This window comes from Puma concolor, chromosome A3, assembly GCF_028749965.1.
Source record: "Puma concolor isolate L17-30 chromosome A3, mPumCon1.1.hap2, whole genome shotgun sequence".
Taxonomy (NCBI): Eukaryota; Metazoa; Chordata; class Mammalia; order Carnivora; family Felidae; genus Puma; species Puma concolor.
In genome coordinates, this window is record NC_141669.1 from 54,443,233 (window position 1) to 54,466,997 (window position 23,765).

The following is a 23,765-nucleotide window of genomic DNA, read 5'->3' on the forward strand; positions in this document are numbered from 1 at the left end:
TCCTCTCTGCAAGGTGTTCTGCCTGTGGTATGGTGTGCACACAGTGCCTGAAGTTCTGGTGGGAGGTGGTGCATATCCGACTCATATGTTTAAAAATCAACACGTAAGAGTTTGCAGATGTAAATTGTTTCTTCTCCAGGGTTTTGTTTTGTTTCTCCTTTGCTTGCTCTGCACATCTAAACCTTAACCCTCTGTGTTTTGTACTGAACTCCTATTTCTCCACTTCCAGGTGGGCACTCTAGAAACAGCAGTGGGAGCTCTGAGTCCAGTCTTCCCAACCTAGCCAGGTCTTTACTGCTGGTGGATCAGCTCATAGACCTGTAGCCGTGACCCAGTAGCAGATGCAGTTCTGTAACCTTCATACCGTAATATACATTTTCATTACGGAGTTATAAGAAAAATGATTTTTTAAAAAATCTGCTAATAAGGGGCCCTCCAGCCCTTATCTCCTACCCCTTGCCTTCTCCTGTAGAAATGATAAGGAAAGAAAATCACTTTGGCCCTCCAGATATTCCTTGGCCAGTTCCTCCCTGTTAGTTTGCTGTGTTTTCTCATTACCCCTCTTCAATAGCATTATCTTAAATCAAGCGCTAGATGCCATGAGCTTCACCTCTGCTGGAATCAACTCCACCAAAAGCTTAACTGTAACTGAAACTAGTGAACTGACACCTTTGTCTCATTCTTGCTAGGAATGGCCTCCCACACCAGTCCTCCCAACCCCTGTCTCCTTTGGCCAGATGCTGATGAATGTGTTTCTCTGTTTTTGCTTTTTACGCTGCTGCATTATCATGAGGACATGGCTTCTTCAGTTGGTCTTAACTCTAGGCAGTAGCCTGGAGATGAGTGTGTGATTTAAGAGAGGGTAAAACTGACTGACGGATGGGATATGTTTGAAAAGAGAAATTGAGCCCAGCTCTAGCCAACCAGCTTTGACCTTGTTTGATCATAGACTTAGCCAAGGGATTTTACACCCCATGCAACCTGCCCAGCATTCATCCAGCATTCTGGCTTCCATTGAACCGTGATTTCTCAGATCTGGAGACGTGACTGCAAGTACTTGAGATCCTTGGATAAAATGTGTACATTATATAAAACCCAAGTATTGCCATTCCTTTTCATGTTAACTGTCCCAAGCCGGGATCTCAGAATTAGACCAAAACAAGACAATGGTGGTAATATGATACCTTTTATTAGAAGACTTTTCACTGGGGGGTGGATGGGGGAGGGGAAGGAATTGTAGCAGAAACAGATGTATTTTTCTTGTGATTTTTATTTTGAATCAAATATTGTAAATTGTGTATAAATGAAGACGCTGAATAGTTCTGTTTCCACTTGGCGTTTCAAGTCTGATATCAGGTGTCTGTACAGGGTTTTGACCTCTTTCCCTTGTATAACTACACAGCAATCCTACAGTGTAACATATGGAATCATTTTGAGTAGACTTGTGTGTTGCTTTAAGCTTTCAGCAGGTCCTCTGTCTTTGTAGAATAAGCATGTTGTTTATTTTCAGATAATCAGAAATAAGTGTGCCTACAAGCTGGGCACAATTTGACTCTGGCTACTTACCTTTCTTTCTCTCTGATGTTGGAACTGAAGGATGCAGCCAATGAAATATGTTCAGTTGGTTTTCCTTGGCTTCCTAGATTAAAAAACAAAACAAAGCGTAGTTCCTCACTAACCTTAGAATATTGTTCATAAAATAAATAAAGGACCCTGCACTGACATGACAACATGCCTCATGGTCACCCTCTGTATATGTACTTACTCATTGAAGTGTATCTTTTTTTCCTTACATAGAAAGCAATTTTATAAAATTGCCCTTTTGAAAAAGAGGTGGGCACAGAGCAACCCACTGTGGTTCTCTTCCTCGAGTGCCGTTTTCCATGATCAGAAGGGAAACTCTTAGTTGATCAGATTTGTACAAATAAAATTCCAAGCCCACTTGCCTGTTTCTCTATCTAGTACTTTTGTTTCTCCTTCCTCACGTTTGCACTTTAGTGGGGGGGGGGGGGGGGGGGTTGGGAGTTGAGCAGCAACAACAGCCTGCAAAACACTGCACTTTGGAGGTCAAGCTTTGACCCTAGAAATGTGAGAGCAGCCTTTGAAAGGCAGTGGAGGAAAAGTCTGAATCTTTCAGCCTTCCTCCTGACTTTAAATACTTCCTGTGCCAGCTGAAACTAGATGAGCTAAGTAAAGCCCTCTATTAGGATAATGGATCATTTCCAAAATTGAGGGAGGCACCACCTTCCTGCTGGAAAAAAAAAAAAAAAAAAAGATATCCTTGAAGAGCTCTCCATGATTGGATAGCAGTGAAAATGGGACTCGGTTTGCACCTTTGTGGACAGGAATATTACTGAAGATCAAAACTGTATTCTTTTTCCTGGACATAGAAAGAATGTATAATCTAACGAAGGAAATGTTTATTTTTAAATAAGAACAATGTTTTATGCCTATGTTTTCCAATTTGATTTTTTTCATACATATACATGTTAGAAATATAATGAAATATCTAGTTTCTCAATTTAATTGAAACCATGAAGAGTACAGTTTAGAAATTAGGTATCTCTAAATTGTTCCTTTCATGTATTACCCGTAATCACATTGAGATATATTATCTAGTCATCTGGCTCAATAAAGCTTAATGGAGACTATTAATGAAAATGAACAGACTAGCAGCCAGAGACTGGATGGAGGAAGTCTGAGGGAGATAATGACATGAAATCATCTTGGGTTTGTTCTTTAGGAATGGGGCCTCATAGAGAAGAACTATTTTTCTGCTAAGGTATCCATGTGAGTGACCAGCAAATGGGACCTCCCTTAGTTTATAGCTTCATCCCTAAGCTAAAAGGGTTTATTTGATATGAGTGAGGTATGCTGATAACTGGTAGACATACGAACTCCACAAGAGGGATCGGAGAGACCAGTCTCTAGTCCATCCACTTCATTTCACATGGAACCGGAGGCCGGGCCAGCTGAAGAGGCCTGGACAGGACAGGCCAGGTCACCTGGGATCTCTCCCTGACCTTTTCCGGTCACTGGCCAAGCAGCCTTCAGCAGGCTCTTCACTTCTAAGAGCTATTGTTCCTTTTTTATACAATGATGGGTTTGGACTAGATGGTCTTTAAGCTTATGGAATTCTAGACTTCTACGTACATACTATTATGCTTTGGAAGGACTATGAAGGATTTGTATAATCCGGATGTTCTTCAGTTACCTTCTGTAGCTCTTACTGTTACTGTAGCAGTATTTACATTTTAGAGAATTATAATGGACTTTTTACTAACTTGGGTTGCTCTTTCTTGGTTAACTGAATAGAAGCCTGCATTACTGGACAGTTTGGGACATAGATTCTTTTTTTTAATATTACTCACACACCCTACCTATTCCAACAAAACAGTGTCAGAAGATTTCTTTTAAAACATAAAATCAGTGATCTGACACTTAAAGATGGGCAGATACTATAAGCATATGTTTCTGATTTGCTTTAATCCAACTGTGTAAGAGTAGTAACTATACCAGAACACATAACAAATTGTTGGCGTTTTTTTTTTTTTTTTTTTTTCTTTAAAGCATTCAAATAACTAGATCACCAAATTCAGGTCCCAGTGTTTCTAAAAACACGGGACTCGGAGGAGATAAGGTTTAAATAGACACTTCTAACTATGATCATAATTAATGATTTCTTTAGCAGACATACCAGAATTTTGACAGCTAATTGAGTGTTGTTCCATTCAAAGCCATCTGGTTTTACTTGGGAAGCTAATACTTACTCTAATGATGCTGCCATCATTTAAGTTATTTTTGAAACTCCTCTCTTTAGAAATACCATCAAGGAAGGTAATAAGGTATAGGAAAATCAGTTGAATTATTATCCATTTAGTATTGCTTTCAGCATCTGGAAGCATCTCTTTCTTGATCTTTTTCCATGACTCCTGGTTTAGGGTAACATTTAGCAAAATCACCCACCCACCTCAGATGAAATGTGGTTACTATTAAAGACAGTAAAAGGAATAATCCACAGAAAATTCCCGAGAGGAGCTCATAATGGAAAGCGACAACTATCATTCTTAATTTCCTTGATCCTCTGAATAAGGGAACTTCCATAATTTCACCTGTCTGTAGTAGTTTAGAAAATGGAAAGATGTGGATTTTAAAATACCTCCGAAAGAGGTTGTCACTTTGTTCAGTGTCACTTGATACGGGACTTGGCTCTTTCTGAAGTAGAATTATAGAACTTGGATTGCTAATAATTACAGGGAAACAAACTCAAGAAAAATTTTCTCAAGATGAAATAATTGGTTTTGTTTATAATACTCTTTTCCTGCTCTGCTGACAGGTAATTGATCATTTTGATTCGAACTAACACAGTTTTCCCCAAGTCAGGAACAGTCTGCCTTCAGCAATTGTATGGGAAGGGGAGGACCTTCTGGGTTGACCTCAGCCCAGAAGTATGGAGGGATCTGAGTTCACCTGAATAAATGCACACTATAGGTATCTTGGGCCAAAGTAAAGTCTCCCATGATGATGTTTGTCTAAATTTCCAGGAGTCTTTAACTTTCTCTGACTGTAAGATTACCAGGCTCGTGTAGCCACTAACTTAGTTTGGGGACAAAAATGATAGGGTTGCCCAAAGTACTGAATTAAGTGAATTAGAGGCTGCTGGGCAGAACAGAGATACTAGCAGAGGGATATTTAAAATGAAATCTTTACTGAAACACTCCAGATAATATAAAACTGTTTTTTATTCCTCTCTGGAGACTATAATTTTACCAACACAAAGTTAGTCTTTTCATTTTCCACCCTAGTCATGTTCCTGAAGTTGGATGTACTTGGGTTTCTTGAGTCAAAATGAATCCCAGATGGCCTCCATTTCAAATAATCTGTAACAAGATACTACTTTGTTTATCCCGGGTTTCCTTTCACCAAGGTGGAGGAAGGAGTTTCTTTGGGTAATGCTAACTTATGCAGAGTTGCCAAATGGTGGTAGTTGCTTGAATGGAAGACACTTCCTTGGTTCCCACTTTGATGGTAGTATCCTGACCTTACTCTTCTTCCTGTGAGTATTCTGCTCTACCCTATTGCACCTCCCCCCCCCCCCCCCGCCTTATCACATGGTTGTATATTTACCACAGGTCTTTATCATGTCCTCCCTAAGAAGACAAAGCAGAGGTACACGAAGCTACCTTGTACAGTAAAAATATGAAATTTAAACACTGCTACGCAAATATTGTATAAAAAAAGTCTGTAAACAATTTACTATGTAAACATACAGGGGAATAAAGACTTATCTGTTCAACCAGGAGCCTGATGTTCACAGATGTAAATAACTTAAAATAGCTGCTGTTTTCCTAATCTGAAAACCTACTTTTGCACAAAGGATTTAAACCCATTGTTGAGTGGCAGTAAGTAGCTGTGCACAAGGAAAGTGCGGACACCTGCTGAGGACATTTTAATGAGTCATGGCTACCATGGAGTCAGGGAGAATAAAACCCTCGTGAGCCTGCATTTGATATGATAAGATGCGGCTTTGAAAACGGAGCACAGATTTGCAGCTATCCTCCTCTAATTTAATCTTTAATATACCCAGGCCAGTTTAATTAAACATTTTATGTTGGCAACAGCAGCTTTATGCCCAGGGAGAAATCTCATTTAATTGCTCCACTGGCTTGAGAGGCACGGCATCACTGGCCCATGCTGGCTCCCATCAAATCCCTATTCCCCAGTCATGGGTCTTAATGCCACTGCACAACATATGGTAGAACCCTTAATTTTATTATCGAAGCTAAAAGGTCGTGGAAATTATTAATTTGATGTACACCTCTTGATTCCCTGATTTGGCTCCAAGAGTGTGACTTTCAATTGGTGCTGCATTTCTGACGTTCTTATGAAGGGATATTTTGCTTTCTATTTGCTAAATGTATGAGAAGGTTTCTCAGTACTCCCCAAGTCTTCATTTTTCCATTTTTAGCAAGAATTAGGTCTTTGATACTCCCTGTACCTGTTATTTCAGTTTGTAGTATGGAGGAAAGAAAAATTCTGGATTGATTGTGCATGATATTTTGCACTAAAGAGTATCCAGCCTAAAATTTAAGTCTTCAGATTTTGATTTTTTTGAAAGCACTCTGATGACCCTCTCACTATGTTCATCAGATAAAATTCCGAGGGTAAACGTACCCCAGATCACTCAACACTGATGGTTGCTTTGGAAGTTAATAGGCAGTTAGTGAGGAGAGTTGCTAAGTCATCAGATACTTTTGGGGACTTCTTTCCCACTCTGTCAAGCATATGAACTCTTAGGGAAATCTATACAATTTGGAGCCTCAAAATAGACTAAAATGGCATTATCCCTGATAGAAGTTTCAAAAAGTGTGCTTAGCCTTAACTTTGCACACCGCCCTACATGAGAGCAAGAAAAAGAAGCGTGTCTTGCCTTCTTGCTTAATTTAGCACACAAACCCACAGTGAAAAGAGACATAACACAGTTTGAGGGAATGAGAACAAAATGCCCTACTTTAGGCTTTATGATATGAAAGACCCTTGTGCAGACTGTAGGACCATGTCCTGGATTTAAGCCCTCCGCCCCTCAGGGACAACGGGCTAACTTCATTGAGCTCTGTGGTCATGGGGCATCTGCTATGCGTGGTTGGTTACCAGAGGAACGGGGCCAAGACATGAGGTTAAATTAGTGCAAATCCTTCATTGCTAGTAGCCAGACCTCTGCAAACATGTTTTCCTAATAGTGCAAGGCCATCCTCATCTACAAGGACTGTTCACCTTGAAAACATGTGCTTTCCCTACCCTACTAGAACACACTCATATTCCAGAAAGAACCTGTAACTGCCAACAAGACTTAATGTCCATCTTCTGCTCACAGTTATTTAGAACCTCTCCTTCTCTTGACCATTTTGTTTCTTGCGCTGAGAGAGCGTGGATATCTGTGCATCCCCAAACCCACCGGCATTCTTTGGTCTCCAGAATGCCCGGCTTGGAGAGCTGCAAAGGGTAGTTGCTCTCTGCTGTAGTCACACCACACCTTCTCTAAAAAAGAATGAAGAGGTTAAGAGACTTGGCCTTCTCAGGAAAATCCTTTAAATTAGTTTTCCAACCCTAGAAGGCAGAAGAATGCTGAAAAATAGAAATGGATCTGGCCTTGTTTTGAAGAACAGGAAGTAAGTTTTCCCTGCAAACTCAATGTTATAGGGGTTTTGTGACTGTGCTTGTGAATTTTTAAAAGTTCTTGAAGTTTTAGGTGTAGTTTTCCTATTACCATCAAAATCCTAGAATATGCTAGTGTGCCAGGTTTCCAGTCAACCAAGAACCCACTTTTTAAGTAATCTAGAAAGGTTAAGCATGTTCTTCCATCCTGTCCAGCTCTGGATGTGGGCATCTCTACTTGGTACCTGATAGTTCTTGAAATGTAATCTAAGACCGCAGGCATCCGAAGTGCCCCTGGTTCTATAGGTAGCTGCTTTTTGGCATTCTCTACACACAAACTGATCTGACTGAATTCAATTTAAGTTTCCCCAAAACACCAACTCCTGTCAAACTGTTCAGTTTTCATTATTGATGGCTATGATGCCATTATTAGTTTGACCATGCAAGAAAGAAGGTGTTCCGTTTACTTCCTGTCAGCTGACTAATGCTTCCAAGTCACCGTGTAGGTACCATACTAAAGCTGTCGCTCAAAGAAAAAACTTATCCTCTTCAAAATCATAGTCTTCAAACACTACTCAGAAAGCCATTTGGCACCAGTACAGAATTTTACTTAAAGATTCTAATCAGGAATTCACTGAATGCATTTGAACTCTTAGAAAATGAGGGGGGCACCCACCTTTTTTTTCTTTCTGAAAACGATATTTAAGGTCAGAGCTGTTTAAAAAGAAGCACTGCTAAAAAGTTAATAGAATTCCGAGAAACGAGTATTTTTGTACCGTATCTTCTGAAATGTTCCGATCTCTCTCTACATCTCTTTGCATACAATGTAATGCCTCTAAGTGACTGGTTTCCCAATAAACTGATTTTGATGCTGCTTCTGCTGTGTTCTGTGTGCTTAATTCAAGCAGAAACCTTAGCAGGGGATAATTGTTAGCAGAAGTTTCTACTAGCTAATGATTTGCCTGGAAGGGGAGAGGGTAATGTGGGGAGGGGATGATGGAATTACCTCTGTACAGAGGTTCCAAGTCGTCTACAGAATCTAAACCATTGTACCAAATGCCTGGTGGGTTGGGAAACCCATGATGAAATGATATCTTTACCCCCAACCACCCTTTCTCTGGATTCTTCTTGCTTAGTTACATATGCCTTTTTCCTGCCCTCTTGCTAACATGTGCCCAATGACATACTTCTAACCTGCTAATATTTCTTGGAAGGTAAGCTGTCTTGCATTCTGATAATTGTCTATTTGATTTTAAAAGCCAGAGCACCCTGAGGCACCTCTATCTAGATAGAAGTAGACTGGTAGATTAGAGTTTGCAAATATTTCTATAATTATCCTTGTATTTTACTCCTTCTGCCTAAAGGACTTTATCATAGATTCATTTAAGCAGAGGAGATCTTTGGTAACTTAGAAGACTGAAAACAAAATTCCAGAGCAATTCCAGCTGAAGGTGATTTATTTAATATGATTTTGACTATGTCTCCTCCCCTTAGAAAGTGCCTTCAGTATTGGTATTTGGGGCACTCTTGTGCTCTTTGAGTAGTGCTTATGATGTAAATCTTGTATTTATCAAGCAGCCGTGTTCTGCTGCTTTTCCAGGGTGGTGGTGGGGGCGGGGAGGGGGGTGGTTTGGGAGGAATCTGTCCTCAGATACAGGCAGCATGGAGCAGATGACCACATGTCAGATACTGAATTGCATTTGTCCCCAGACAGTACTTCTACATAATGCAGAACTGCCATGGTGTATGTGGACATGAGTGACTGGGTTTGTTTTCATTCCATCGTGAGCCAGTGCCAGGTAGAGCAGGTGTCCGTGTCTGGCCCCGCGAGTAGGAGCAGCTCATAGTTATGCTGAATGTCTGTGTGCCTAACATCTTCATCTCCTTTCCTGTACATTGTGCCGATCATGATCCAAAATGTGATATAGTAATTGCTTGTGTTCCAGTTTGTGTGCAGTTTCCTTGCCTGACTTTTATTTTTCTGTTTTTCCTTTTCCATTTTCAACCTTTATTATTTGGTCCCACAATGTTTCTGCCGCGGGTTGACCGTTAAATGTTCCAAGGAGAGTTGGACTGATCTGTGCATTAATTCTGCATTTTGTGCTTTTCTAGGTCTCCAGAGAGAGCCCAATCCCTGTCCTGTAATAACTATAGAGCACTTTAAAGACTCAGCGGGTGTTAAAGGCCTTCCCTTGTATCCAGATCCCTCCAGAGTACCTGGCATGAAAACTCAGAACAATTTAGAATCTGACTACTTGGCCCGAGATGGCCCTTCAAGCAACAGTTCATTCCACAGCAGCGAAGAGGAAGGGACTGATCTCGAGGGGGACATGCTAGACTGCAGTGGGTCCCGACCTCTCCTCATGGAGTCTGAAGAAGAGGATGAGAGCTGCAAGCCTCCGCAAGGGAAACTGGGAGGAGCCATTCCATTCACTCAGCCAGAAGTCTCTACTGAGCAAGCAAAAGCAGGCCAAGGTGGAAGAAAGAACCAGTTCCAAGCCCTCACACAACCGACCACTGATGGTCTCGGGGAGCCAGATGTTTTTGCCACAGCTCCCTTCAGGAGCTCAAGGGTTCCAACTGATGACATGGATATTTTCTCCAAAGCTCCATTTGTCTCCAAGGGCAGTGTGGCTCCTTCCCAGCCAGAGGAGGCGGACGTGTTCTTGAGAGCTCCTTTTACCAAGAAGAAGAGCATGGAGGAATTAGCAGTTGCCCAGAGCGCCTCCCAGGAGTTGCCCGTGCAGGCCAGTCTCCTCAACCAGACTGACGATGTTCCTTTGCTCCCAGGCCTAGAGAGGGCAGCGTATGCCCCCGTCCGAGCTCAGTATTCCATGGCTGCTTTTGTCCAACAGTCTAACCACCCCTCCCATTCTGTACAAGCAGCAGACCATCTAGACAGCATCTCTCCCAGGGGATCCTCCCTGGAACCTGGGGGTCATCCTAACGACAGAAACAAAGGACCTCAGCCCCAGAAAGAAGCTGTCTCAGGCCCCATGGCTGGCAAACCATTCCGCCCCCAGTCTTTATCCAAATATTCCCGTCACTATAGCCCAGAAGATGAGCCAAATCCAGAAGCCCAGCCCATTGCTGCCTACAAAATTGTTTCACAGACCAACAAACAGTCGATAGCTGGCTCTGTTTCCATCACATCCCTTTCCTCCAGGACTATGGAGCTGCCACCTGCAGATCCTTTTGCTTTAGCACCCTTTCCTTCAAAATCAGGCAAGCAGAAACCTTAGGAGCGATAACCTGAGCCTTAGGCGTCTGTCTTTACCCCACCCTCAGTACCTACCACGTCACTCCCAGCTGAGCCTATCTCAAGAAATACACCAATTATTATCTTTCAGTTCCACGTATCAGCAGAACTTGTGTGCTCAACAAACTCCGTTGCAGTGATACTTAACTGAAACCCCTTTAAGTTATGCTCATTTCTTTTGTTTATATTGATTTCTGGACTTCCAGGCATTTCCATCTCCACCTCCACCCAGAACTCTGCTTTCTTTGTTTGCCCCAAAACTGCTTGAATCCAGAAATACTTCACCCCAAACCAAAAGGGGCCATGTTACTGCAAGGTTTATTCCTGCAGTTTCCATTCTGAGTCATGTCCATTGGAGGACACAAGATTAGTCCCTTCAGGACTTGACTTAATGCTCTTGCAAAGGGCATATTTCTGGAAGGAAATGCAAGATAAAAATCCTGCAAATCAAAAGGAAGTGTGATCCTGCAGATACTAGTCATTCCTGTAAAACCAGCAACTCTACAAGGATTCTCTGGATCTGTTTCTGAGTCTGTGCGAGCCAGGCTGGCCTCTCACACATATGAGTGTGGGTGTGTAACGTGTGTCAGATCCTTTCCTACATAGAAATGCAAACAGATGAGATATCTGTGCTCATGTCTAACAGTGTTGAGCCTTCCCATGCCCACGCTTTTTAAATCACCAGGAGTGCACAGGTATGTGTGTGCCATGTGTGTGTGCACAGGGAGCATTTTTCCTTTAGGTAAATCCTGTCATACTATACCTACCTCCACAATCACTAATTTACTGGCATTTGTCTCCTGACCTAATTGATCTGAGCCCTGTTTTTATTTAGTTCTTTTCTTGTGGCAAAATTGAATTCATTGGAATGTGTAGGAAAATCCTGCTGCAACTGAGGCTTTAGAATAGATTTTTCTTTCTCCAAAATGTGCTATTTGCTATTAACAAATTCCCTGTACATGGTCTTGAAAAATTAGTTATCTTTATAATTCTCCCCGCCCCCCAGAACGATAGAAAAGAGCACCTTGTTACAGCTCTAACCATTGGGTATATGGTGTTAGTAATATTTTATTAACTACTTAAAAACCTGTGAGCACTCCATGCTGTCACTATGGAATTCATCATGAGACTAGGCTACAAACTAGATTTGCTTCCTTATTTGTTTTTTCCAATTCCTTGCTTTCTTTCTCCACTGCCTCTTGAGCAAATAGAAATCTGAGATATGTAAGTCAGTTTGGAAGAAGAGAAAAGAGCTGAATCAGCTAGCCATGAAAACCTTTCAATTCTCTGTCCTCTGTAGATGTTGAAGTAGGCCAGGTAGGTGACTGAGTTGTGGTTTTGAAATGTCTTCTATTTCTGGAAAGATCTGACTCATTCCTGGCTGTTTTCATACCCTTTATTATAGTGCCTTAAGGTGAAATTCGTGTCTCTATGGGAAGATTTCTGCTGAGGAAGTTCAATTTAATGGAAAGAGCTGCTGGGCCATGTTTCAACCCAAAAGCTTCCTGTTACTTGTAATAATAGATGTTAGTGATGTCTCTGTTAGCTGGAGAAGTTGGGAGGGTTACTTACCAAACCAAATTAATGATGTAAAAGAGTTGGAAATTCATCGAAGATTCAAGCCAGAATGCTAGACTCATACTGCAGTTGATTAGGTATCACACTGTTTAAATTTAAAGCTCAGGGGTCTTGGTGGTAGGATATGAATGGCAACTTTTCAATACTTTTTCTAGTGTAGTCTCCACCTATTTCAAATGTCCATGTTAAAAGATAAACTTTGATCATTGGCACTGGATCAGGGCTATCAGCAGTGGTTTTCCACCGAGTTTTCAGCCACACCAGTCTTTTTCACTTTGGGGAATGCGAAATGTTCCCTCTAAAAGTTTGCTTTTCTCCCAGTGATTATTTCTGATTTTTCTGTGTAACAATTGATGCAAAATCATTTTTTCAGTTGAATAAGTAGTTTGAGCTAATGCATATGGAACTTTGCACCCCAGACTCTTCCCTTGGCCATTATCAATTAAAGGCCTCAAAAGCAGGAGCTAAGAGGATAGGAATATTCAGGGAGGTACTCACCCCATGTCAGAAACTCTTAAAGGAGAAGGTCGCTCTCACTCACTCTTCCAGATATTCAGGATTACCTCCGTAATAGCCCTGCAAAATGTCTTTCCTTTGGTTATTTGATCACTTCTTCCTAATCAAGTAGCCATGTTAGCTCTCGAGGTAAAATCGATAAAATCATGGTGATTTTATCACGTAGTTGAATCATTTGTCAAGCATGGGCTTGCAATGTTTTTTATTCTCACTGGAGACCTATTGTGGGTGGAGACTCTAAATACATTCTTTGAATAGGAAATGAATGTAAAAACATGCAAATTACTTTTGTGTTTTTATTGAGTGATGCATGAAAATTGTTTGACTAAATTACATTAATTATTAGCTAATAACTAGTAAATTCTGCACTGATCTTTGGATCATATAGGGTAAATGCATCATTTAAAGGTTAAACATTCTTGCTGGGGCACCTGGGTGGCTCAGTCGGTTAAGTGTCCGACTCTTGATTTCTGCTCAGGTCATGACCTCAAGGTTCGTGGGATTGAGCCCTGCATCGGGCTCCATGCTAACAGTGCAGAGCCTGCTTGGAATTCTCTCTCCCCTCTATGCCCCTCCCCTGCTCATTCTCTCTCTCTCTCTCTCTCTCTGTCTCTCAAAATAAATAAACATTTAAAAAAATAAAGATAAAATATTCTTGCCAGAGGCCATTCTGAATCTGGAATTCTAGAAAATTTAGCATTAAGGGAATTAGGAGTGCTCAGGGTGCTTTGAGTTAGTACCAAATGCATGTTTCCAAAAACTATACTGCAACAGGTTAACATTAAAGAGAAAACTAAGATATATAGTCAACAAAATACTGTACTTTCTACTTTTATGTGTTATTTGCTTTTACACATTTGTTAGGGAATGCGGGAACTTGTGATCTTTCATTTCAGTGGAGCACGATGAGCCAGAATATATTTAGATGTAAAGCATCGAACCACAACATGCACTGATGAACTTTTAAAGAATCTATGTTAATTGACTAACAGTCACTATTAAATTAATGAAGTTTTACTATGTGTGGTGGAAAATATTTAACATAGCTGTTTCTTGAGCTACATATGACCCTTTAGGCTCCCAGTCCTTGTTAGATTGGGAAGTGGAATGAACAAAATTTGATGTGGAAGCAGATGCTGGGCAGAGCCTAAGGGAACCTGGATCTTAAACTCAATTTCATTTTGGGCTCACTCATTATTAATGAGTTGAAAACTTCCTATGTGTGGACTGGTGTGTACATGTTCACGTGGCCACATTAGGTCTGAGTTTAATCTGGTGACCAGCGTTTCTTTCTAAACTTTCAAGAAAAATATCGGCATCTTATTTGCCCGTTGTTGATTTAGTAAGTTTTAGAGTACATGTACATAAGTGTTTTCAGCTATTTGGTGGATATTTCACTGACTCATAAAGTTGCAGATCTCAGTTTTATTTAAAATAAATATAATCGCCAGAGTGATCTGACAATAGAAATTGAACCATGCTGTATTTGATACCATAAGGAAACGTCATCAGAACATAGATCATATAGTTTGTATGCATTTTATCAAATAGGAAATTTTACAGGAAACGGGAGAAGGGTGAGAGCCAACTCATTCTCCAGCATGAGAATGGAGTCATTGGGTGCCTTTCATAAAGGAAGATGTCATTCTCTGCTGTGTCTTTGGAACTGAAATTGTAAAACACATGCCAGTCAACTGTGGAATGGCTGCTGGTCACACAGGTGCAGTTTTAGCTGAGAAATTTAGAACCCGGATTATTTTGATAAAAGAAACATAGGAGAGCCGCTGGAAAGACCGCAGTTTTTGAGGAGGTGGAAGTGCTTTGTAAATGCCTGCAGTCACTCCTGGGTTCCAGTCCTCCCATCCTGCCTGATGGAGTAAACATGAAGAGTTTAAATGGAATCATGTCATTTAAATTCTTCATTTTTCAGTCCCTTTGTGAACTACTACTGTGGTTTTTGGGTTTTTTTGTTTTGTTTTTTTAAACCATCAGAATATTTGCAAACTTGTGAAGTTCACTTAAGGGTTTCAAGATGCTTGAAAATAAAAGTAGTATCTGGTTGGGAGTTGTTTTTGTGTTCTTTTCCTACAAAAATAAATTTTCTATGTTGCTGCAAACAACTAGCTGCCTCAGCTTAGATGTGAAAATCCACACTGGCGGTGTCTTGATTCCCCAGGTGCCACCTTCCTCTCCGACTTCCTGTTCTACTGCCTCCTTTGTACCTTGACCTTTATTAGGAAACAGGCCTCCCACGTGTGGTATCCAAGATCCTATCACTAAGACACAGCCAGACACAGCTCTTTCCTGCTTCTTTATTCCTGCAAATCTTCTTGGCTCACCTTCCTTGTACCTGTTCCCACCCCTTCATTTCCTCACTTAACATTACCCTATTATGACCATACCAATAAGTGGATGAAAGAGAGGTGGGACCGAATGATCATGTTAATTTCTATGTGCCTTTGTTACTGTAAACAGTTTCTTAAGTTTCAGCCTAACCTTTGATAATCTCACCACACTGGAATAATTCCAAATAAGAATGAAATGGCTCACCTTCCCCATTTCTTATGGACTAGAAGAACAGATGAAGGAAGGCTGGCAGAAGTCCAGCCTTACTCTGGAGACAACCCAAAGGCATCTCTCCACCATGATCTAACACAAGCCCAATGCGCTCCAGAATGCAGGGGCAAGTTTAGGTGTGAAGGGACTCTGGAATAGCTTGTAAAAAATGGCTAAATGCTAACCAGCACACGGGTGGCTTAGTCCAGGATTCCCGTAATTTATAATTCTGTAAGAAATGTAGTCTGAGCTATTTCCCATCAGTCTCAGTATGGGTGGCACTGTTTTGAGTTTATAGTAACAGTGTTCTGTTCTTGAAATCAAGTCAATATTATCTGCATTGCGTTGTAATAGAACTGCATATATGTGTTAAAGGGATCTGTCTGATTCCTTTTGGCAAGGAATTGCAGAAATGCTTTTTAACCATGTCAGTTAAAGTGAGACTTTGGGAGTGAGAGAAAACAATGTAGCCTTTTCACTCTGAAATGGCAAATCCAGTTGTATTCTCTGAGTCTACCAAAGACTCCTATTTGAGGATTGTGAATGGAGAAGGGTGTGTGTGTCTGTGTCGATGTGTGTGTGTGTGTGTGTGTGTGTGTGTGTGTGTGTGTGCTCATGCTTTTTGCCATGGTGTGAAGACCTCCTTATGAAGGCATCCAAAGAATACCAAGTGGTGACAGTAGGTAGCTGGCTTGAGTAAATTCAGTCCCATTGGCCAACAACTCTTGAGTTAGAACTGGAGTTGTTGTAGATAAAGGTGGGAAAATCAGCCATTGCCTCAGCCTGTTTCCACAGTAAGCATGCTCGTCTCATCCACAAAGATGGAACTCAGTAGGGTTTGACCTGAACCCTTGGCTCGTGTGGTGTTGGACTGGCAACAGTGACCAGACAGCACAAGGCCTGCAAGATGTTCCTTTGAAAGAGAAAGTGTTTGATGCCATTTGTTAGGGGACAGAAACCAAATAAAGGCCAAGGACCATGCTCATTCCATGGAGAAGAGGCGAACCTCTCTGCTGACAAAACATTCTGAGTTGACTGAATGAGGAAGTCGACCCAGCTATGAGGAATACTGAAGTTCTCAGACCTCAGAAGACAATATGTGCATGCAATCTCAAGGGCTGTGAACATGGGAAAGGAAGGGAAAAAGACATTTATAAAGTCAATCTTAACAGTTTTTGCAATACCTCTTATTTGCAGACTATTGGATTTATGTTATTGCACTCTTCGTGTGATCTATCTTATGTATCTGATAGTTTTTATGAATAATTTTTTGAGTTGTAAACTCTTATACACTTTATTAAAATGGACCTAATAAAAATAAATGATTTATATTTTGTATTATTTCTTAAGCCAGATCTTCCTAGGATTGAAGGGCTCCATAAGCACCTTTTATAGTAGCAAGCCTCGTTTTATGTTTTTAAGTTTCAAAGGACAACTTTTGGTTGGTTGTTTGCTAGGTTTCCAATGCCAACATTGTTATTTCCTGACAACTTCTTTCCATTCTAGATGTTCCATGGAGACGTAAATGAAATAATACAAGACAATGGGGCCATATGGATTGAGCTAGAAAAACCACAGAGCTCCCTGCTATTGTAAACTTTATTGTGAGCTCCTAAAGTATGTTATTTGAATATGACCGGCATCAATATTCAGTCTTTAAAAACACACACAAAAATCCCTTAAGAGAGACCAGCGTTAACATAACAAAGAAAGAAGTCTCGGAAACAACAAACAAAAAAGCCAGAGTCTTTACAGAAAAGTAACTGGTGATTACCAGAGGGAGGTTGGTGGGGGGCTGAGTGAAATAGGTGAAGAGGATTAAGAGTACACTTACCATGATGAACACTGAGTAATGTAGAGAATTGTAAAATTGCTATACTGTACACCTGCAACTAATAGAACACTGTACATTAATTATACTGGAATTAAAATAACATTAAAAAGTACACACACAGAGAGAAGTCTTGGGGGGAAATGAGTTATTCCTAAGAATTTCTAAATCTATACTGTGGGAGAGAAACTGCCTGTTTCCTCTCCAAATTTGAGAAAATAATAGTAACATTTGAGCTTTAACGAGTTTGACATCCATCATTCAGGGAGAATTGGCAAAGGGCTGAGTTCAGTTCTGAGTTCAAACTGATAATGGTTCAAAGAAGATCCAGGAATCCAGAGAATTATGGTATAATATATATAAGTAAAACCAAACGTGCCTACTTTTTCTGAAGATTCATTTAACATCTGATTCACCTGTCTTTAAATATATGCCCTGCCTAGTTCTACAGTGTGAAGTTCCTTTGCTTTTTCTATTTCAAGTTATCATTAACCAAGAGTACAATCTTCCTTGTCTGTGACTTGGACTGCTCTGGGGGAAGCCATTTCAGATAGATGCATTATTCCCACCAAGACAGATGGCAGGAATCAGAGCCTTCTGCACATGTGGACCGACTCACCTGCAGTGACTTAGCTCTGCCTTCCTTGTAGGGAGAGCCAGAGTTAGACACTCTGGCTCCCACAGGACGCTATCGTTTGCATTCACCCTTTTGTGGCTTACTTTTGCTAGCTTTGAGACTGGTTAATAAGAGACCAGCCAGGGAAGTATTACCCCCTAATCGAAAACCAAGTGGGAAAAACCAGAGTGAGGCCCAGAGAAAAGCCGTGAGCAGATAATTTAGACCCGTCTCTCTGGATTTGGAGACAGAGATCTTTTTCCTTCCATCATAAGAATTTTTCCTTGAGTTTATCTATCCTTATATTGGGGTAGTAAGGTCTAGAGGGCCTCAGCATCTCAGCTTACATGGAAGAAGACAAATAATTCCTCAACCTTTTATGCAAGTTAAGTCTAGAGGGCCCAAAAGAATCCAAGTATACTCTTCAGAGGCAGCTCAGTTCTCTAGCACTGAGAGAATATGGTGAAGTCACATATGGTGAAATTAGTATTTCTACCTGATCTCCCCAGCCTCATCCTGTTTCTGAGCAGGACCTTTAACCCAAGGACAGACTCGGTTTTTACTCTTTAGAGAACCCTAGGTTATTGGAAGGGAATTAATTGATCACAGTTTTCTAATGGAGTAACCAAAAATTAAATATAAACTGTCAGAATTTGTTCAGTTTCTAATGACTATTACTAGTAGAAATATTCAGTTTAAGTAAAATTCAAATCAGTTAAAACCACGCATCAGTGAAAATTGATGGAAGAATGAAATTTTGACAAAATTTGAATCAAAATTTTGACTCAGGAAATTTGAATTTAGTAGGTTTAGTAGCCACAAGAGGACTTAGTAGCAGAAGGTACATTGGTAAAATTTGAAATGAACCAAAAATTGACTAATAAGTCTCCATTATAAAATGTATACAGAAAAGACTGGATCCCGGGTCTTCTGGGTGGCTCAGTCGGTTAAGCATCTAACTTTGGCTCAGGTCATGATCTTGTGGTTTGTGGTTTCAAGCCCTGTGTCGGGCTCTGTGCTCAGAGCCTAGAGCCTGGAGCCTGCTTCAGATTCATTGTCTTCCTCTCTCTGTGCCCCTCCCCTGCTCATGCTCTGTCTCTCTTTCTCAAAAATAAATAAACATTAAAAATAAAAAGAAAGAAAAGACTGGATCCCTGGAAATACATTGCCTAGGAAATTGATCAAAAATTAAATTAGCCTAATAGAGTTAGTAGGATTTCTTAGAAGAATTTCTTGATGAAAATTCATCAATGCTAGCCCAGTTAAAATATGTGTTCAAAAACACAAGGTGAAACAGCCACAGTAGTTCAGTATGTCTTTCTTGTGCCTGCACATGGGCTGTTGAAGTAAAGTTGTCCAGATGGCCATTAGTAGTATGAATCAGGAGAGAAATCTTGACTGCTGGTAGAGGAAAGTCATCAGTGAGTCTATCAGTGAGCCTTGGATGAGGAGAATGTAGAATGAGAGGAACATTTGCAACACCCTTTGGGAATGACAACACTTCAAGGACGGGTGGAGAAACAAAGCCATGAAGGAAACTGAGTCACAAACGTAGACGAACAGAAGGGGGATACCAAAGCTAAGAGAGGAAACCTTTTCCAGACTGAGAAGTGGTCAGTAGTTTTTAAATGCCACAGAGAAATCAAGAGATAGGAAAATGTTAATTGGATTTGTCATTTGGAGGCCAGAGGTGAACTCAAGCAAGAGCAATTTCAGTAAAATAGTCAGGGCAGACTGCAGTGCATTGAGGACTGAGTGGGGTGTAAAGAAGGAAGGATATCTTTTAAAGAACAAGGTGGTTCTATTTTATACAAGGACCTTGTATAAATAATAACCCACAATTTAAGGGCACCACAGCTGCACTGTTCTTTTCCCCAGGAGAGCAACCTGGTCCCCAATTTTTTTTTTTACATTATATGTTTTTTTTCCTAAAAGATTTATCCTTCTTAAATTAACAGCCTTCTCCATATCTTATTATATCTAACTTGCATTCCAATATCATTGATTTGGATGTTTTTTCCCTCCAGTTCTCATACTAATAACATCACAGAATAAATGTTTGTAGGATAGAAAAGGAAAATTACACTATATCAGTGAATTTCAAAAAAATGGGGGCACCTGGGTAGCTCAGTTGGTTGAGCGTCCAACTCTTAATTTTGGCTCAGGTCATGCTCTCATGGTTCACAGGATTGAGCCATGTGTTGGGCTCTGTGCTGATGGCACAGAGCCTGCTTGGGATTCTTTCTCTTCTTCTCTCTGTCCCTTCCCTGTGTAAGCATGCACGTGCACTCACAAAGTAAATAAACATTAAAAACAAAACACTGTATTCACCACTGTGGCACCACCATGTGGTAATGGCACAATTCCCTTGAGGCTACCAGCTCCGAAGCTGTGCTTTATTTGACAATTTTTAATATTTGCATTTATTTCATATTTTGCATATGAGGTGACACTTTATTACTCTTTTTATGTAGCCCTTTCAAATTCATATAAGATGTGACCATGCTATGAGCTTGAATGGAAATGAAAAGAGAGCTAGGGAGCTTGCCAGTGGGGGACATGGATGAAGAAGGATTAATGGGAGAAGTGCTTGAATATGGTTGTTCCTTATCAGCTAAGGAGAAACCACCTGTAGAGAAGGAACAGATGGAGATGAAGGAATAAGAGAGTGAAAAGTAAATGGACAAGCACACTCAGCACCACACCCAGATGTTGGTTTCTAAATGAAAGGAACCAAGACTCCACAGAGAATGGCTGATTCTAGGGCTGGGGAAATATACAAGGTGAACTCGGAGCACCTTGTATTGCCAGAAAGTAAAGAAGTGCTTAAAAAAAAAAAAAATCACAGAGACACAGGCACCAACCTGATATCAGCCCATACTGATATACAAGTCATTGAAAAAATAAATGGGGGGAAGAAAAGACATATCGCACATAGAAGAATTTCAACTAATTTGTGTAGACTCTCCTGCCTCCAAAGTAGAGCTTAATTCCACACACTTTGAATGTTGTCTATACTTCCAAAAAGTAGGGTATGGAAAGGGAAGATGGAAAGAGCAACTTTGCAGTGGAAAAACCTGACAAACACCACCTCAGCCAGAGGATCAAAGTTAACATCAACAGCGGTATGTTGTGACACTGTTGTGACAACCGTGACATGATGTGATAAGAAGGGTATTTGACCTCTGTGGTCTTCCTCTCCAAAACCCATAACCCCAGTCTAACCAAGAGAATAATATCATACAAATTCCCACTGAGGGACATTCTACAAAATATGAAGACCAGCACTCTTCAAAGCTGGTAAAAGTCACCAAGTCACCAAAACAAGGGAAGTCTGACAAACTGTCGCAGGCCAGAAGATGTTAGGAGCTATGACGAGAAAATGTAATATATCTGGATAGGATCCTGGAACAGAAAAAGAATTAAAGAAAAAGTAGTGAAATCCAAATAAACCATGGAGGAGTTTTGTTAATGTTGGTTCCTTAGTTATAATAATTAGTAATACTGGTTCCTTACTTTTGGCAAATGTATAATTGTAACGTAAGACGCTACCAACAGGGGAAGCCGATTAAGGGACAGATAGAAACAATTTGTACTGTCTTTGCAACTTTTCTGTAAATCTAATAGGACTTTGGGATAAAAAGTTTACCGCTTTCTCTCTGCTGGCAGCAGTCAGCTCAAAGGCAAGCCAAGATGGGCGCTTACTATGACATCCAGGAGCTATGGAGGAAGAAGCAGTCCCACGCGATGCGTTTTCTTCTCAGAGTGTGCTGCTGGCAGTAATGCCAGCTCTCTGTGCTGACAGGGCCCCCCACCCAGCCCGGTTCAATAAAGCTCACAGACTGGGGTACAAGGCCAAGCAAGGTTATGTCACATATCATATTCGTGTGCGACGCGGTGGCCGCAGATGCCCAGTTCCTCAGGGCGCCACCCATGGCAAGCCTGTCCATCACGGTGTTGACCAGCTGAAGTTTGCCTGAAGCCTTCAGTCTGTCACAGAGGAGTGAGCTAGATGCCACTGTGGGGCTCTGAGAGTCTTGAATTTGTCCCAGGTTGGTGAAGATTCCACGTACAGATTCTTTGAGGTCATTCTCATCGATCCATTCCATAAAGCTATCAGAAAAAATCCTGACGCCCAGTGAATCACCAAATCAGTCCACAAGCACAGGGAGCTGTGAGGGCTGCCATGTCCTGGCCATAAGAATGTGCCCTTGGAGGGGCGCCTGAGTGGCTCAGTTGGTTGAGTGTCTGACTTCGGCTCAGGTCGTGATCTTGCAGTTCATGGGTCCGAGCCCTGCGTCGGGCTCTGTGCTGACAGCTCGGAGCCTGGAGCCTCCTTTGGATTCTGTGTCTCCCTCTCTCTCTGCCCCTCCCCTGCTCACATTCTCTCTCTCTCTGTTTCTCAAAAATGAATAAATGTTAAAAAAAAAAAATGTGGCCTTGAAAAGGGCCCCAAGTTCCACCATGTTCTTGGTGGTTCTCACCGTGTGACATGGAGAAGACACGGTACTCTCCAGGTCTGCCATTACCGTTAATGTAAGTAATGTTTGTAAAATTCTTACCTAATAAACAATTTAGGACAGTAAAAAAAAAAAAGAATAAAAAGTTTACTTAAAAAATAATAAATTGGGTGGGGAACCTGGGTGGCTCAGTTGGTTAAGTGTCTGACTTCAGCTCAGGTCATGATCCTCATAGTTCATGGGTTGAAGCCCCGGGTCAGGCTCTGCTGACAGCTCAGAGCCTGGAGCCTGCTTCGGATTCTGTCTCCCTCTGTCTCTGCCCCTCCCCTGCTTACTCTCTGTTTCTCTCTCTCAAAAATAAAAAATTTTAAATTTATTTAAATCTGCTAAGAACGACGACACAAGGGGTTAAGTTCGGAGTGGCTAGTAAAGGGAATTGTTAAAATATCTGCAACCATTGTTTTGAATAGACTCAGTTCAGTAAGATAAGGTAAGAGTTCAGGAAAGGGCTGAACTATGGTCCTTGTGATCTTCCCACCTCCTTGATGAAATGCCTGCAGGTCCCGTCACTTTCTGGTCTCCTTCAGCTTTAAACATGATCGTATTTCCCACAGTCCTCTCCAGTGGTAAGAAATCTAGCTATGTCTTTACACCTTCCATTTTCCGTCTACCAGAGAGCTTCCTTCCTTTCCCTAGGTTGGGCTCAGAAGCCAGCCTCCTCTTTCTACACCTGCCTCCTATGGCTGGGCAGAAGGAGGGGCTTTGGGATCAAGGTGCAGCATCCTTTTCCTTGGCTGGGGCTGCCCGTGGCTCTCTGCCCTGTTCCTTTCCAGGGTGACACACCCTCTAGCTCAGGGCGTTGGCAGACAATGGCCTACGGGGCAAATCTGAGCAGCAGAGAAGCATGGTTTTTCCATTTTTTGATGTCTGGAAAAAAATCAGTAATATTTCATGACATGAAATTAGATGAAACGAAAATGGCAGTGTCCATAAATAAAGTTGTATTGGGACACAGTTATACCCATATATTTATGTATTGCTCATGCCTGCTTTTGCTCTATAATGGCAGGGTTGGGTGGTTGTGGTAGACACTATATGGTTAGGAAGACTAAAATATATCCTCTCTGGTCCTTTACAGATGAGTTTGCTGAGCCCTTTCACTCACTCTTGCAACCCACTCCCCTCACCTTCTGCCACTGGTGGTATAACCCATGCAGCAAGCTGGAGCCCCTTGCCCTCCTGGGGACCCTCGTGAGCAGGAGTTCAACCTGGCTCACTTCTGCAGCATCTCCTTGTTCCATGGAAAGTCCTGCATCCTTGTCCCTCCAAATGTCAGGAGTGCAAGCTGGTCCCCTATTCCTTCCCTCTTTGCTGTGCCATTGTGGGAGGCTCCAGATAGCCTCCTATCTTTAGGCTTCACCCCCCAAACTCCTGGGGATACTCCAAAGACTCCCTCACCATGTTTTACCCAAGTAACTGGAGAGGCAGACCCAGAGTTCCTATAGTTCAGGAAGCCTGCGGCCAGTAGATGAGATACCACACTCCTTGTGGGCACCCTGGGGCCTTAAAATATGATTTTCAGGGGCATCTGGGTGGCTCGGTCAGTTAAGCATCCGACTTCGGCTCAGATCATGATCTCATGGTTTGTGAGTTTGAGCTCCACATTGGGCTCTGTGCTGACCACTCAGAGCCTAAAGCCTGCTTCAGATTCTGTGTCTCCTTTCTCTCTCCCCCTCCCTGCCCCACTTTCTCTCAAAAATAAATAAAACATTACAAAAAATATGCTTTAAATAA

At 41.4% G+C, this 23,765-nt stretch overlaps 1 protein-coding gene and 1 pseudogene across 17 annotated transcripts in view; both read left to right on the forward strand.

Moving 5' to 3' along the window:
• The window catches only part of AAK1 (AP2 associated kinase 1), a 172,172-nt gene extending 155,786 nt beyond the window's left edge, over positions 1–16,386 (forward strand). For 14 of the 17 annotated variants that reach the window (XM_086700938.1, XM_086700943.1, XM_086700939.1 and 11 more), the window contains one exon: positions 9,268–16,386. In XM_086700938.1, the coding sequence (XP_086557064.1) occupies positions 9,268–10,397 (1,130 nt within the window). In that variant the 3' untranslated portion in view covers positions 10,398–16,386. Of the gene's footprint in view, positions 1–229; positions 5,303–9,267 lie in introns of those variants that run through there. The other 3 variants (XM_086700947.1, XM_086700948.1, XM_025931838.2) reach the window with 1 other exon arrangement.
• A 4,781-nt stretch (positions 16,387–21,167) lies between these two features.
• On the forward strand, positions 21,168–22,100 carry LOC112868910 (large ribosomal subunit protein eL15-like; annotated as a pseudogene).
• The last annotated feature ends 1,665 nt before the right edge of the window (positions 22,101–23,765 follow it).